Raw genomic sequence first — 16,845 nt, forward strand, 5'->3', positions numbered from 1 at the left:
GGCTTCTATTTTCTTTTACTTTATAATCAATTAAATTAAAAAAAACATGTTTGTAATACTAATTTAAATTGATAAACACCAGAAATTTAAACACAAGAAGTTCATATGCTTTGCATGGTTTTGGAGACTGCTGGCCTTTTTGAAAAGTATGTCATAACGAGCCCCTCATGACCCTACCTTTGTCGGCTCATTAGTTCATAGTGTGGGCTTGTGGCATCCTCAACCTTGTTTTCTTTCCGCTCTTTTTACTTAAAAGAAAAGCGGTAATGCAGCCAGTAGTCTGCTATAATAAATGGCGGCGACTTTTTGGGGGACACTTGGAAGCGCAAATATTCTATGACTCGCACACTTCAGCGCAGAAAAATGCGCACACATCTGCAGAAAGCTATACAGAAGGATTTCAGGCACTCGTTCTCGTGTGTTAATCATTGCAGCTAAAATTTCTGTCAACGCCCGATGTCAATAAATGTCCTGTAAGTCGCCTACTTAACAAATATCTGAGGATTCTGTTCCGATCAAGGAGCTGACATTTCGGCTAACAGAGGAAAATGGAGAAACGCCGATAAACTTACGCTTCAGTACGCATCTGTTCAAAAACCCTGAGTCGGAAAAAAATAAATCTCAGCCCTTCAGAACGGCGTCACCCCTGCGTTTCATAAAAATGAAAACAACCAGCCATTCATGCAAAATCACCAGCGCTGAACGATATTAGGTTTAGTTTATTTTAACATTGCCCTGCTGGGCTCCTTATGTGGTCCTTCCATTATGGACCAAAGGCCACACCCACTTTTGGGTCATCGATTGTCCACTTTCCGGACCCTTTTCTAGCGACAGAATAGCCTCTTTATTTCAACGGCGAGAAATTTACAAAGAAGAAATTCACATCTGAACGTTTTTGTCGCGCATATTGCTCTAATTTGTTAAACGTCCTTCCGTGATTGCAACGTTTTCTTGCGCGGAGAACACTTATCGCTTAGTCTTTGGACTCCTCTTTTCCTTGTGCACGCGATTAATGCCAGCCAACATTTCTTACATCGGCTCCGTGAGATACGCGCAGCCTTAATCTGTCTCTTTATCATCTTCGAGACAAATGTGCAACGGTGTCCTTCCCTGTTAGGCTCGTAAATTATGTATGTTATCTACTTTTGGAATCATCTGCACCTCGGGGGGTCCCAAAGGCCATTATTCACATGCCTGTCTTCTCTTATTTCTTGTGTAGTACGCTTTAGTCTCCACCAGTCAAGCTAACCTCTTTCTTCGGCGGCACTTCTAACTGTTGTGACCGCTGGTCTCATCCGCACTGCGTACGATAATATTGGTCATGTGTCCTTGTAATCATGTTTCTTTCCTTCTCAACAACCACAGGCTCTCCAGGGGGCAACGAAGAAAGGAACTGAGAATGCAAGCGAAGCATGAAAGGAAAAGATGTAAGGAAGGTAATGAAGGAAAAAAGAAGAGAAAAGAAATTAAAGAAGGCGTAAAAAACAGAGAGGATGAGACAATGAAGTCAGAAAAAAAAAGGAAGAGAAGAAGGAATGTGGAAGGAAAGAAGAAATAATGAAAGAGAAAAAGGTGAAGAGGAAAATAAAGCAACGAGAAAAAAGAGAGAGATGACGGATAGAAATTAGTGAAAACAAAGAAAGAATGTAAGGAAAAGACGAAGAAACAGAGGAGAGGCGAAGGAAAAAGCAGACAGCTGGAGATACGGGGCGATAAATCGTCGGCTATGCGCCTCTGAAGAAAATGACCCGAACTCCGCCGGCTATGCTCGGCGGTGACCTCTTCCGAAGCACTCGGCGTGTTCGCGGGAAGGCGTGGATGGTGCGAAGCCATTACTTGCTCGCTGACCCTGGGCCGCCGGGCACGCCCGCGTTGAAAGGGGGCCACGCCAGCTGTGTAATGGAGGACTGCGCTCATTATACAACTCCGTTCGCTCTTTCTCGCTTTTTTCAGCTTCGTGCCTCTCCCCTGATTCCCCATTCGCTCTCCTCGCTTGTTTCCCGCTGAGCTCCCCTGCACCCTAACTATCATTGTCGGTTGCGCTCCCAGTTCGCAAAGAGCAGAGACGCAGGTTAATCGAATACTGCATAGAAGCCCCGCACACAACGCAGATAATTCGCTGGGGCAGCAACTGTATACTGGCCCCGTAAGTTGACGGCACGTGGTTAACCTCCCGTTCTCCCCAAATACTCACTTCTCTTGCTATGTAGCCCACGTTCCTATACACAGACATATTGCAAAAAGTTGAAGCATCAGTGAGTGAACAGCGACTCAAGATTTTCGTCAGCTTTCTCCATCACTACGTGCACGAATTGCGAGCGACTTTTTTCTGCTCCGGCATTGTCCTGTTAAGTTATGCTTGATACATACCTGGTCTTGAACTGGTCGAACGTAGACTTCGGCTAGTATGACCTAGCATATTCGTGCGCGTCGCTTGCGGTTTAATTATAGAGATGAAATGACATCATGCGCGATGCGCCCATAGTGGCACTCTCAAAGCCGTCCGCATTCACGTTTCACGTGACACGACGTCAAAACCTGCTGCCAGCAATAAAGCCAAAACGTCCACTTGTTCCGCGGTACCGCCCGCCAAGGTGCCAAGCTCCGCATGTAATGCATCTCTTCCAATATGCTTCAAAAGTGACTTGTGTCCAAATCCTCGGCATCAGAGCACGGCAGTGTGCGAAAGTTCGAAGGAACAAGAAATTCAGCACGTTTTCCCCTCTGCAAGGGCTGCTATCATAAATAAGCGTCCAAACTGGGCCCTTTTAAAGAAACTTTATATACCACGTTGTATGCTGAGCCTGAGTCGCTTGGGGACGTTAAACCTCGTGAAACATTTTTATATGCTTCATAGTATACACAAACCTAATGCGCCGCTTTTAACCACTGCTCTGACATTGATCACTAAGTGATGCATAGACAAAACAGCAGGAACCATGAGCCTTACGATACTGAATTCGTGAACGTCTCGTCCAGAGAAGCATGAATAAGGGGAAGGTACGTCACTAAAGGAGGGCAGTTTTTTTATTGGGTCAAAATCATTCTCGTGTTCTGAGCAAGAGAAACGAGAAGTTATCTTTAGGGCCGTGCATACCTTAAAAGGATGCGGATATACTCAATGTTTATAATGCGATAAGCTGAAAGCGATCGCTGACTCTGCTCCTGAAAAGAGGCTTTTAGGCTTGAATGAAAGCCTGCTTTCCGTAACAGGACCTGGCGACTTCACGTAGGTTAAAAACGTTGATCTTTTTTCTCTGTATTTCTTGTTGGTACACCGGCATAATGCTCCTCCATGCTCTTATCATCTGCAGTGCTCCTTTCAAGTTTTCTCAGGCAAGCTAAAATATAGCGAAGCGGCCTTTTATACTGCTTAATGCAACGGCGGCTGTTGAAAACCCGCTGTTTTCGAAAGATAAGCAGGTAGGGTTTCTTCCGACGTATTATAAGCATAAATGTCTAGCCGGAAGTGGGCTCGTAGTTTAAGAGAATATACAATGTCAGCTTCCGAATGGCCGTATACTTTAAGCACGTGTAAAATGTGTTTCCTTATAGAGCCTGCTTAAGTACAGCCGTTGAAAGCCGCCCACACGCCGACACGTTTTCACTCGTTAGCGCGTTTCGCAGCTGACTGTGAGGAAAGCGCGAATATTGGATGGGAGTGCTCTCATTTACAGTAGTACACCTATTTCTTAAACGCCTGCCCTAAGTGTAAACGTGATCTGTCATATAATTGTGGGTGTTTTTGTTTTGCTACCTTATCCTTATTGCTCAAATCACTCCCTCGACAAAACTGCATGGTAGTGCTCATGTAACGTTCAGAACAATTTTTTCGGCAAAAAGATGACACTTTTTTTTAATACCCAGATGTGTACGATTAGCAAAAAAGTGCGACCACGGCTAAAGGAAGATGTGTTGGTTTCCACCGCGAGTTTTATTTAAACAGCACCGAAAAACTACAGCATGGGCCGCCCTGCGCCTCGAAAGTGTCCATCATCCTTTGCACATCCAAATGGTCACCTAGCTGCGCAGTCTTAATTACTCGACGACGCAAACATGCTAACGTTTGGCATCGTTACACAAAGAAACAAGCTCTCCGGATTAAACAGAGTCCTCTGATATCTTAGACAAGAATACGAAAAAAATCAATGAGATGCGCGGCAGGTTACGAAATTTAGTGACTTTTTCCTTACGGAAATCTGTAGGAGCTAAAGAAAGTCATCACTAACTGCGAACAGATGCAGGCAGTGAAAACCAAAATGTAATCAGGATTTCGTAAGCTCTATATGCGCAAAAAGTCGCACCTAGAAGATTCCAGGGGCTCAAATGAACACCACAAGTGGCCTAGTTTTTCTAACGGTGGCTTCCATGATAGCCTGCTATACGCTCTCAGCAGTATATTTGAAGTCAGAAGTGTTTGCAGCCGAACTTCATGTTTCCAGCAACTTTCGCCGACATCGTACCCGCGTTACCTGACCGTTACAAGGGTTGTACTTACCATTGAGAGAAAAGGGGCTAGGGGCGATAACCACTTTGTACCACCTTCATGACTGGCAGAAGTAAGAGGTAACAGATTTCTGACTTTCCATTCGCCGTCTGTCGCATCAACCCAACTCATGGCTACGGCCAGATAGAAATTACGTTTTGTGCTCAATATTCGTTCTCAGCCGATGAATAATTCAAAACAGAAGCAACTGCACTGTTGCAGAACCGTAATTTTCTTTGCGCGGCGGGTAAAACCGCAAAGCCGGAGAGCGAGCCACAGGATGAAGGAAAGAGATCACTGCCCGTAGCTCTGCGCTTATTACGTCGCAAGAAGGTAATTGGCACACGACGTCCGAGGGATCGGGTGATCGCAGCGTGCGCCTTGGCAGAAACGAGACGTGGGTGTCTGGGCTTCCTCTCAGAAAGACAACGAACGCTACAGTCGTAATAATACTCCTCCAGAAGTGAGCAGACGCGGCCCTCTCATCGTTGAGTATGAAAACGCTGTGATGCGCCCTGGACGGCGGGCGTGGCGTTAGTGACCTCTTAAGGGCGCCTAATCATCGACTGATTGTTAAGCACTGCTTTTGTTACGCAATGACGGATGCGGCTACCTCGCAATATAGGCGTCAAAAGACCTGCAGTTACGTTTCTCTGGGCTTGTTTAGACAAACGACAAACTTATTGGTGGTGAAACCGAAGCCAATACAGAGGACCTCATCGTCAACGTCATCATCATCATCAGCCTGAATACGCCCACTGCAGGGCAAAGGCTCCTCCCATGTCTCTCCAATTTAGCCTCTCCTTTGTCAGCTGCATGCGCCTACCCTATGCCTGCAAACTTCTTAATCTCATCTGTCTACCTACCCTTCTGCCGCCCCCTGCTACGCTTGCCTAATCTTGGAATCCACTCCGTTACCCCTAAGGATCAGCGGTCATCTTGCTTTCGCATTACATGCCGTGCCCGAGCCCATTTCTTCCTCTTGATTTCGACTAGGATGTCATTAAAACGCGTTAATTGTCAAGTTAAAAGCTTCTAACATTATCAAAACCACTGATTTACACCTTTAATGCGACATGAGTGCCAAAGTGAGCCCATGCGCTAACCTTTCTTTGCTGATCTGAAGAGGTCGCCCGGCTCCAGTCTTACTACGGCCAGGCTTAGGTGCGGGGTCCTGGCCGAAGTGGCCGGCACCTGGGTAGCCGTGCTTCCCCCCTGTGGTGGCGCTGCATCTGTACCGTCGCTTGCGTTGAGATTCGCTCGGTCGAGGGCTTGGGACAAGAGTTTTTCGTCCTCCGAAGACCGAGCCTCGTCGTACACCACGCCTGAAGGAGGCAGAAGACACGACAACAGAGTGTAACTAAAATCAAGAAGCGCTGAAACCTCCTGCACAGCACGTAGTTTGGTACATTGGTTAGTTTCCAACAAGAAAAAAAAATTGCGTCCTCTTAAGCAAAAGTGTAACGACAGAACCATTTGCAATAATGCACACAAGCCGTACTACCTCGCGGAAGCAACAGGGCACTTACGTGCGCACGACACAGTAGCCACCACACTACAGACAGGCATACGCAATCGCATCTGTGAGATATGTCCCACGTAGCAGGCAGAAAACGTTTCTTGTCAAGGATAAACCAGTATATAGCTGCGCTCCAATCTTTGAACTTGTTTTTTTTCGTCTCTGGTAATGTAATATGGCGCCTGTCGTAAAAAAAAACACCCACATTATGGAAGGAGTAATTAGCAATAATTATCTTATATTCTCAATATATGTGAGTCATAAACGAATAGCACATTTGTAGAAGCAGTAATCGAAAAAGTAAACGTGCTACGCCCGCCGGAACGAAACCGAATACACTAGGTGTCCCAGCTAAAGGGAACCAAGCTTTAGCAAAAAGACGGTGTGTCCTAACGCAGAGAAAATAAGAGAGGGCTGTTTACGGTCGCGTGGCCTAGGCTGCAGTATGTTGTAAAATTCTTCCAAGTTAAATAATTACTAAATATAAATGGCAAACTTCTTTAATAATGCCTTCAAGAACATTGTGTAAAATAAGAATTTGTTGATCGTTTTGTTGATCGTTGATCGATGATGTTGATCGTTTTGTTGATCAGACTTTACTGCAATTCTTCAGCATTAGCAAAAGGCGGCCAGCAATCTGCCACTGACTTTAGCGCGTTTCTGAAGGGAGAGGAGTAAAATGTTTTAGACTGCACCAGATTGTAGTGTGTGTGCAATGTGCAGCATATCACTTCTCTCCCGACTATCAGATATTAATTCAAGCGTAGCTGTAGCGAAAGCTTCAAAATGACAAAATAATAAACAGGCGTGATGCGACAAACCTTCGTTAGCAGTATAGGTTGTATTTTTCGCTTTTTCATAGATCGTCCCATTGCATCTTTGAGTTGGATTTTTGTTCATACGAGGCCGCGACGCGGAAGGGCATGAAGAATGCCTCGTTCGACATTACGGCACTCGGTTTCCGTGACTGTCAGTCGCGCAAAGTCTGTTGGAGCGCAGCTGCATCCTCCCATCTATATACAGCCTCTCTTTCGCGTTCTTTTGTATCCACCATGTGGTGCCCTCCACCCAATGCATACGCATCGTAAGCCGCAACTATCGTACTGCTTCAATTTAGATTGTACACATTTAACTGGTACGCATTCCCCGTTTTACAACCTTTTACAAATGCCACTGCTCCGCGTTCAATCTACAGTGAAAAAGAATCCATTCCCTAAGCCGTTAAAGTGGTAACGATAAAGCGACTTTCATTTCGCTGCGTGCGAAGACCAGTGACCTGTTATTGTTTGAGAAAATATCCCTAAGGCCTTTGTTCGCGAGTATTTCCCTCGATATCTTCAATTCTGGACACGCGAAGAGAAAACATCAAAGCAAAGGAACGAGAGAGCGAGGTGCGTGCGGATGGAGGCACACTCCTGTGGTCGGTCTTTGCGCGATTAATATATCCGATATTTATTTCTGATTACTGCTGCTAAGCTTCATACAAAGATTATTGCGATTAAAATCCACTTTGATCTGGTGCGCCAGCGTGCCATGCATGTCGAGCGTTCCCGTTAGTTTAAATAAACAGGGAACTTAAAGTGGTCCTAGCTTCAAAAAAATTTCAATTTGCGACTCGCTCCTACACAATTTCAGGAATTCAAAACATTTTTTTACCTTACTGCGAGATAAAGCATGGCTCTGCGCTCACTCGTTCAAGAGTTAAACTCGTGCTATAATCGACCTTGTTGTGCCCGCTTTACCGTCCAAGTCATCTCCGACTATTGGCACTTATTAATAGCCGAGGACTCGTGGACAGCTCCAATATCTCAAAAGGTTCTGGACAAATATTTTGTCGGTCAACAGAAGGATATTATGAGCCAGATAATAATATAAGGGGATCGCTTCCAGTGGAGTTCTACCTATATATCCAAATATTTGAAAAACTTGTGCTGATATTTGTATAAAGAAAAAAATACAACCACGTTTCTCGATCGACCCAGCTACCATTCGTAGTGGCACGCACTACCTCAGGAGTTTCTAAGTTCTTCATTCGGTTAGGAAAATAAATCTTGGGGTTCACAAGACGCCGTATTCTGGCTGAGAGGTCATCATCCGATAATAATCTCGTACAGAGCGAACATTTTGATTCTGCCAAAAGTGGAGAGCGCAACAAAGTACGGTGGGGTAATTATAATCAGTAACGCTCCTTCTGTACTTCACTTTTAACTTACTTGCTTGGCCAATACTCCTCACCCTTGGCTCAAGGAGCAGCAAATTAAATAATAAATAGGAAGAAGCAACACCTATGAACAATAATATGATGAGCACCTAAAATGTAAGTCACTGCGGCAACCACGAATTGGTCATTTAGATCTTAAACCCAGTGAGTCTATGAGTCTAAGCCTTTTCGTGATCGAATCATTTATTTCGAAACGTTTGCTTTTACATCTCTTTTTAATACTACTTTTAGCAACAATCGTGAAAAATTTTATTCCCAGCACCCGTTATAAGTGGACGATCCTTTTATTACTTGCCCTTTGGTAATGAGGCATCAAGTTGATTAATTAGGGGTTCCGTTCAAGCCTATTGCACTGCTTATATTTTCGTTAGCCGTAGGAAATCAGCGGTGCTCAACCAGGCCGTAGCTGTATATAGTATACACGCCACCTCCCTAAGGCTCTTTCACAAGAAAAAATAGAAAGATTTCTGCACTTAAATGCCTTCTAAAAAGAAATAAACAAAGGTACCAAACAGTTAGTCTTTCGGAGACTAACATCATGGCAAAAAAATTTAGTGCACCAAACCGAGAACTTCGAAGGAACATCATCTCTTGGAAAGTAAGAGCAAGGGAACGTCAGCAGTGGTTAGACCTCCGAAACAAACTCATCTTCACTGAGTCTATATAAATCACCTCGTCCTGTTTTGCCTTGGATAGCAGTTTTTTACGTTAAGAAATCTAGGGCCTGCAAGCGTCTCCAAATAGCAAACCGGAAGCTGCACCCTACACTCGCAACATTACGGTATGCCGCAAAGCGGAAACGCGGACGCGTGTGTAGGTGAAGCCGTTCCTGGAAAGAGCGAGCCCCGACTCGCACGCCGGGCCCGCGCGAGGCCCGGCAACGTGCGGCCAGTTGTTGTTTCTGCGCCAACAGCGAGCGCAGGCAGGCACGTACGAACGAGCTGCGCCGAATAGGCCGCGGCCCCTTTGTTTTCCATTCCGGCGTGCTCGGAAACGTGCAGCTGTTGCTGCGGTGCGCGAGAAATAACCCGGCTCGAGGGCAGCCCGGAGGACGGCAGGCCGCTCCACGCTTGAGAAAAAGACACAAGGCAGGCAATGTATATACGTGGCTGGAAAAACAACAACGGGACACGCTTGTCACCGCCGCCGGAGCAGAAGCCCCCTCAGGCGGACACGCAGGCACGCATCTGGCGCCCATCCTTTCGCGGGCGGCCCACGGGTCAACCGAGTATTGACTTTAGATGCGCAATTTCACGCCACCGTTACAGTGCCTGCATTTTGTCTTTCATAATTCCTGCCTCTTCTTTTGTTTTCACCTCCCAAGAAGTGCACATCGTCAAGAAGAGGCTGTCTTCTTTGGGTGCACTAAACGAGGATAAAGAGAACCAACCGCGTATGATGTAAGCGAAAGCACGCCCATCACTCTTCGCAACGTCGCGATCCAACGAGGAGGATAACCACATTTCAGGACGGACTTCTATCTGAGAATAAATAAACGACATATCAAAGAATGTACGCTCAAATAACACTTCATGACGCGCATTTAATAGGAAACTGCGTCTTTGTGATCAAGAGCATTCGACGCATTGCCCATAAAGATCAAAGCAGTTTTCAAAGTAAAAAGAAATAGGAACGAAACTTGAACCACATCACGCAGTTTTCACGCGTTCAACAATTCAGGCAGTCGCCAGACGCTCTTTCAGAAATTTCGGTCTCAATTCAAGCTCAGACAACCCATAGTACTGTCGCTCACGCACTGGAAATGAATAGAAGCAGCGCTTTGTACAAGGTGCATGCACACGGCAGGCAAGGAATCTAAAGCCTTATTCCAAAACACTCTTTAAAACTTTCGTATTTCGACATCAGCATGCAGCTACTTCGTCGTCTCTCCCGCTACGCTTAACGTTAAGCAGTGGCTTAACTGTGTTTTTTACCTAAGTTGTTTACCTAAAAGAACCTCGAACGCTTTTCATATGAAACTCTCAGATGTTTTCAGTCGGTTGTGTGGAACTCGCAGTCTGGATAGGCCTACAATCGTTTTTAACGTGTTGTGCTGAAATGCAGCTTCCGCTGTCATTCTCTATATCAATTGCCAAATTACTCTTTGAGACAGCTTAACTACAATGCAACATCGTGGGAAGTGCGCGCTGCTGAAGAACCAAAGTTAAACCTTCCTAGAGAGTCTCTTAACTACCTGCCCTGAAGGTTTCATTTCAGCTCTAATTGTTTAAAAAACAAATCCGCTAATATAATATTCCGAGTTCCAGAGAAAGTAATTGCGGGGCCCTAGGAAACAGCGGCAGTGAATGAGAGACTGAGGACGACTTCATCGAATTTACGTTGTTAGCAAAATATGAGAGCTGGGTATGCGGCGACTCTGGTCACGTTTGACCGCCGTGACAGGCGGTTTCGATTGTCTGCTGTTTGGAGTTAAGCTTAAATATACCAAGCGTTCCAGGGTAGACATTCATTTTTTTTCTCAAAAACAAAACGCTTCTTTGGGTAAAAATATGATTTTTGAGGCATAGTATTGTCAGTGTTGGGGAACACGAGAACAACGGTGAACCGTATTAAGTAGTAAGTTGGTTAAATAATTTTTCTTAATTGCCTTCTTAACTATTTGTGCTAGGCGCTAGTTGCATTCAGAGATCAGTAGCCATCCATTAGTGTTAGCCACCAGTTGTTATAATTTAGAAAACACGACTACCCTTGGCGCTTTGGCTGGACAACATTTGGCTTTTTTGATCAGTTACGAGCCCTGGAAACGTTGCTTTGCCCGCATGCTTTTGAAACCGCATGTATTTGGGCACGACGTAGCCAAATTTTGTCGAGCCACAGCACCGAAGATATTCGCATTTACGAAATTCTAAAAACTTATATGGCTAATACAAAAGACCGGCTACAAGCCTCTGAGTGCAACTAAACGCCTAACTTTAATAGTTTAAAGTTAATTATCAAAAATTAGTGACCATCTTAGAACTTAAAACAATTCACCGGTTTTCTCGTGTCTGCCAACACGGGTAATATTACGCCGCAAAAGCAATATTTTTACCCCAAAAAGCCTCTTTCTGAAAAAAAAAAACTGAGCCTTCCCTGAAAGGCCTGGTAGTTTCCCGTCATACTGGTTGAAAGTCACGACTTTGAAACTGGCGTACAGAGTGGTGCATTTGTACCATCTAATTTTCTCAGAATATTTTTGTTCTGGCAAGAGTGTCATAGGGGGACAATGCGAAATTGCTACTAACAGTGACACGTGTTACCCTTCGCCTGTTCGCATGTGCGACCGATTTGCTCACTAGACGTTACCGTTCTGTATTTGTGGAATGGCGCGCTCTACCAGTCTTTGATGCTCTACCAGTCTTTTATTCCTCACTCTTGTTCTGCTTACAAAAGGTACGTTTCTCGAGAAAGTAGTCTTTTTGTCATTCAAAAATATAAATTCATTATTCTACGTGAATTCCATTTTTTCCTCAGCATCCTTAGCAGCAAAGAAATGCTAACGACTTGAGTCCGAGTGCAGCTTAGGCATGCTTTTCGTTATGCTTCAGAAGATTCTCTTAGCTCTGCCTGAGCGATTTCATAAAACCACACTCGTAACATGCACACTTTCACCGTAGTATTTGGTGCTTGGTCCACATGTCGTCCGAACAAAGCGGCCTTTACAAATAAATTCAGTTGCCGAATGCCTCGCCAGCACGTCGAATCACGCTCGAAGGCCCACGTAAATCCATCAGCCTCAAGAAAGACACATAGTCAAGACAACAGCTAGTAGCTGACGATACACACTAGCCGGATGGCAAGCTCTTGCATGTTTAAAAACCTCTCGCGATGCAGTGACCGGCTCGGAGCGAAACCGAGGGTAAGCCGGCGCAGGACATAGCTGCGCGCGCGAAGTGAAGGATTTATGGAGTGTTCCTCGCGTGGGGCACGTCTTCGCCTTGGCCCTTGGTCGCAGGAACTCGATAAAGCTAGGCGGAAGCTGGCCGCCACGGCCTAGCGCGTCGTTCGCGTCTGTTAAATCACACACCTCGCCGATTCCGGCCATATCGTGCCCCTGTGCCCCCGAGCATTACGCTTTCATGCTCGAGACGGTTCGGGGGTGATCTAAAGCACGCGCAGTGTAAAGAGCGAAGCTTGAGTGTTTTTAAAGATTTTTATCTCTTTTCTTTGTTTGGCTGCTCGAGAGTTGCCACTTACTCGAGGTCGCAGAGCTGGACGATGAATGTTTTACAAACGTGATGCCGAAGAATAAGAAGGACTCGTGCGAAAGACTGAATTTCCTTTTCTGAGATTCCAATAGACAAATCCAGTGTACGCAGGAACATCAACTTCAATGCAGTGTACTCGGAAACGAGGCCTCGGCACAGGTTCCATAAATGTATTTTGCCTCGTAAACTACGGAGCTAAAATTTAAGTTGCATGAGTTTTCAATTTTTTCTATGTATCCATCGTTTGTGGCAAAAAACCCCACACTGTGTAACACTGCTTGAAGTCATGGGATATTTGCGAACGCATCCTGGCGAGTAGCACGAAAAACAAGGCGGAGTTTATGTGAAAGCAAAGAGCAATTGGTCACGTAATACGCGCAAAGGCATGCACGAGTGAATGCGGCCTTAGTCAAAACCTTAGAAAAAACTGCTTGCGGGCGTCTGTGATCATTCCTACAAGCCAATAACGTTCTATGGGACAGGGCCCAGCGTACACTATACATCGCAAGATCCTCCTTTCCCTGGCGAATGCGTCATTCGGACTCCCGGCGACTCTTCCTCAAGCCCGAGTCCAAAAATACTCAAAATTCAATGAATTGATGCGCATGCGTCAAAGACCAGCGCGTAGCGTATCGAGTCATGTGCTTCTGCTACGCTCAGACGCTTCCCATTCACATGGCAGAATTCCGAGCCCCACGTCTTATTCGCTCAGATATGAACGGGATTGTGCAGCAAATTTTTAAACCAACCCTGAAGCTGAAATCTCAGTATGCCGTTATACCAAGACGTAGTAGCCGGTTCGCATATTTCACAGCGGATGAGTTAATTTTCGATGTTTTCCGAGGTCCCGTGATACTGCATCAATCAAGATCAGGCGGTTATCGTACAACTACAACACCTTCGCCAAATGCCCAGCCAGTTTCCATGAGCTGACGCACAGCTGGGTAGTAAGAATGTTGCTTCAGACAACTTCGGAATTCACAACACCTGTTAATTCACATCAATACAACACCGGGCCTATTCCTTCGCCATGCTCAGCAGTTCATCACACAATGTCGACAACGGGAAAGCGAAAACGTAAACAAACCGTACATTTAGCTAGCTCTGCTAATAACGATCTAAACTGCGTTGGAGCAGCGGAGTTGTGAAGCAGCATGTAAAGTTCACAGAAGCGGCCACCGGGTGGGCCAGTAAGCAAAAGAATAGAAGAATTGTAACCGTACTGTTAATTGTTTAACGTTCGTGGCACGCACAGTAAACAAGTTTGCGCCACGAATAACGGAATAGAACGCGCAAAGTGAATTTAGCTACAATGAGGTGGCATAGTGACCACCTTAGAGAAGCAAATCCATTCCATTTTAATCCCCAGTTACTGATCGAAAAAGTTTTTGTTTCCCCATCCCATTTCTCTAAACAAGGCATACGACTCCAATAAAAATGCATCAGAGAAGAATAGAGTGGGCGAGCTTTATTTTGTGACTTCATTCAGTTTTCTAATAATCACCGTGCGGACAGTGTGCTGCAAATTGTTTTAGTTTTGTACTTTCCGCTGATATTTCCGGAATGTCTCTGTCAGGCAGTCTGCAGATGAGTGAATTCTGTTTAGGGCCTTTAATGCAAAGAACTATCACTATGCCTTACAAATCTAGCTTTTAGCTGTTCATAAAAGGTGTTTCAAATGCTATGCAGTTGAACCTAGATAAAACAGTGCTTTTAAAAATGTATCTTAAAAGACATTTTAGTTCATTCTCATACAGCCTGTTAAACCATGCCATTAAAGAGGTTACACATCATAAATAATTTGGCGCCATATTAGCAAGCGATTTAACAATGGTTCATATTTCTGGAATTTGTTCCTGGGCGCAGTTCAGGTGTCCGCCGATATGTGAGAAAGATACTGCGCCATTTCCTTTCCCCAAAAACCAATTATTATTATTATTATTTTCCAAGTAGTGCTACCCAAAGCGGAAGCTTAGAGGTGCTCCGACTATGTTGAAACTTCATGTTTCAACAACAACGTTTGTTACATAAAAATTAGAGTATGCTTCGGTCTTGAGGGATGTCGTCATAAAAAAAGACATTTACTAGCATGATATCATCCAAAAGAAAGCAATCAGGTTTACTTATATCAAGTGGAGGAGGATAGATTCACCTGCAACCCTGATAAAAAGCAACACAATCTCACCACTGAAGAACGCAGACCAATGTCCCGTTGATTGTTTCTGCACAACAATGTCCCGTTGATGGTTTCCGCATAGCAATGTCCCGTTGATTGTTTCTGCACAACAACGTCCCGTTGATAGTTTCCGCATAGCAATGTCCCGTTGATTGTTTCTGCTTAACATTTTAACACAAAAACTTAACACGTTTTATCCCTAAATTCCCAAACCGGTTTCGTCAAGACGAACCTACAAGTCTGGAAGGCATTTGCTTGAATAAGTTTTTGCGATGAGTGAGGCATTCAAACAGAGCTTTTTTTCCCCGCGGATCGTTTGTGACTGAAAATCGTGTCCGGGGGCCAATTTCTAGTCTTTTGGTTTCAGTAAAGTTCTTGAAAAGCAGCTGTTAGAGTGAATCAGCATTGTACTTTTTTGTTTGTGCTATTGATTGCAACCCCGTGAACTGACTTTCCTGTGCTATTCTTTGTTTACATGACATTTATAGCCCTGCTGCATGAGCTATAAATGTCGGCCTGCAGTATATTGAAATACATTCGAGACTCCGTAGTTCTCTTTAATGAGACCTCAGGTTAGCGTATTTCAGTCTAGGTGAAAACACCGTGGCTTCTTATAACCTTTTTTTGGGTGCTTGTGTAGCAGAAAGGGTCACAATTTGGCATTACCGAGAAATGTTTCTCTATTCATTTGCCCTTAAGGAAAACCGACCATCTCAGCACACTCATAACCTGCATAGCGGAAGACATGCTTGGTGTTTAAGGTGCATTTATTTCTGGGGCGAAATAAGGGCGGCTTCGAAACAGCGCCGTCCTAGAAAAACGAGAAAGCGTTTCAGTTTGTCTGACGCCTCCGATTTCTATTTCGCCCTTATCCGAACCAAAATCATGTCGCTCCGGTTTCTTCCTGTCCTTCCATTACTTCTTTTTAGCCCAAGCTGTACTCAAGAGCCCTGAAGCTGTAGGCTGTGTTTTCTTTTCTATTTAACTTTCGCCGCTAAACTCCATTAATCGTTGCTGAGAAACTCTAGGAAAACTCTATCCTCCCGGGAGCTTGCGACATCCGAGCACAATGATTTCCGCTCCCTACCCCGGCCGATGCAGCATCCTTCCGCCTATTTTTCTCTGTTTTTATAAGGCTGTCGTGAAACGGAGCCAAAAAATGCTCCGATTTGACGACGAAAGTGGTAGGCTTTGGCCGCCGAGTTCTTCGCAACGGTCTCCACAGCAGTTCACAAAATACGACATAATTTATTTGAAGTTTCTGCTGTATAGCGTTGAGCTGCGCAGAGAGCACCAGTGGAGAGTGGTAATGATAACTGTGAAGCAAACTTTTCGAGGAAATGTAGTCCTTGACTTGTCTTTCTTGCACTTAGCATATGAAATACTTGACGTAGCGATAAGCTCAGGGATATCATTGGTCAGGGTCTAAAGAACACATCTGGGAAAAATCGCGACTTCTAACAGGGCAGGAGAACTGCACAGACCGAGCGGTAACTTGCAAATAAGGTTTGTTGGAAGCACACCCGTAGCAGTGAAAGGGGTATCTGCGCATCAGAAAAAAAAGAAAGAAAATAAAACAGCAAAAAAAAAATCAAGACGATCTGACGTATAAGGAGGCCGAGAAAACCACCAAAACTGCACAAAAAAGCGCGATATCACGTACGTCACAGGTTGATCAAAAACAAAGTCTCTTTATCTAAAAGTTCCACAGATGGTTCACTTACACACGTGTCAAGCCCAAGTTTTGCGCACACGTGCCGCTTCAAAATTCTCCCTTTCTAGTCTAGTTTTTCTCCTTCCGATAATGGTAGCCTTACTCAGCAAGGGGTAGCAACCATCGCATTCTCGGCAGCGTTTTGGAATATTGGCGCCATTTTCAGGTTTCACAGAACAGAACAGTAGTTCTGTCGCAGCCTATCATTTATACTTTTTCCCGTCTGCCTAACGTAAACTCTGCCGCATCGTGGCGGGAACTGATACACCACATCCCTGACACAGTTGAGATACTGGTCTTCACGCTTCGTCCTACACGCGACCCTGCGCTGGCCATCCGCCACGCGCTTACAGAGTTGTTATAACTTGCAAGGGGCTGAAACGACAAGTCGGATGCCCTGCTTTCTCGTCCCCCTCTTCAGGTTATGGGCCATCTTGAGCGCATAGGGTACGAATTCAAGCGGGGACTGCCGGCTCTTGCCCATGCACTTTCTGCCTCAGCCTCCATACCAGCGATACTGC

General features: G+C 45.0%; 1 protein-coding gene across 2 annotated transcripts in view; it reads right to left on the reverse strand.

Moving 5' to 3' along the window:
• LOC144099454 (glutamate receptor ionotropic, kainate 2-like) overlaps positions 1-16,845 on the reverse strand; it is a 126,135-nt gene that overhangs the window by 58,934 nt on the left and 50,356 nt on the right. For both annotated transcript variants that reach the window (XM_077632763.1, XM_077632762.1), the window contains exon 3: positions 5,593-5,811. In XM_077632763.1, coding sequence (XP_077488889.1) covers positions 5,593-5,811 — 219 coding nt within the window. The remainder of the gene's footprint in view (positions 1-5,592; positions 5,812-16,845) is intronic.

Source organism: Amblyomma americanum, chromosome 7 (genome assembly GCF_052857255.1).
Source record: "Amblyomma americanum isolate KBUSLIRL-KWMA chromosome 7, ASM5285725v1, whole genome shotgun sequence".
NCBI lineage: Eukaryota > Metazoa > Arthropoda > Arachnida > Ixodida > Ixodidae > Amblyomma > Amblyomma americanum.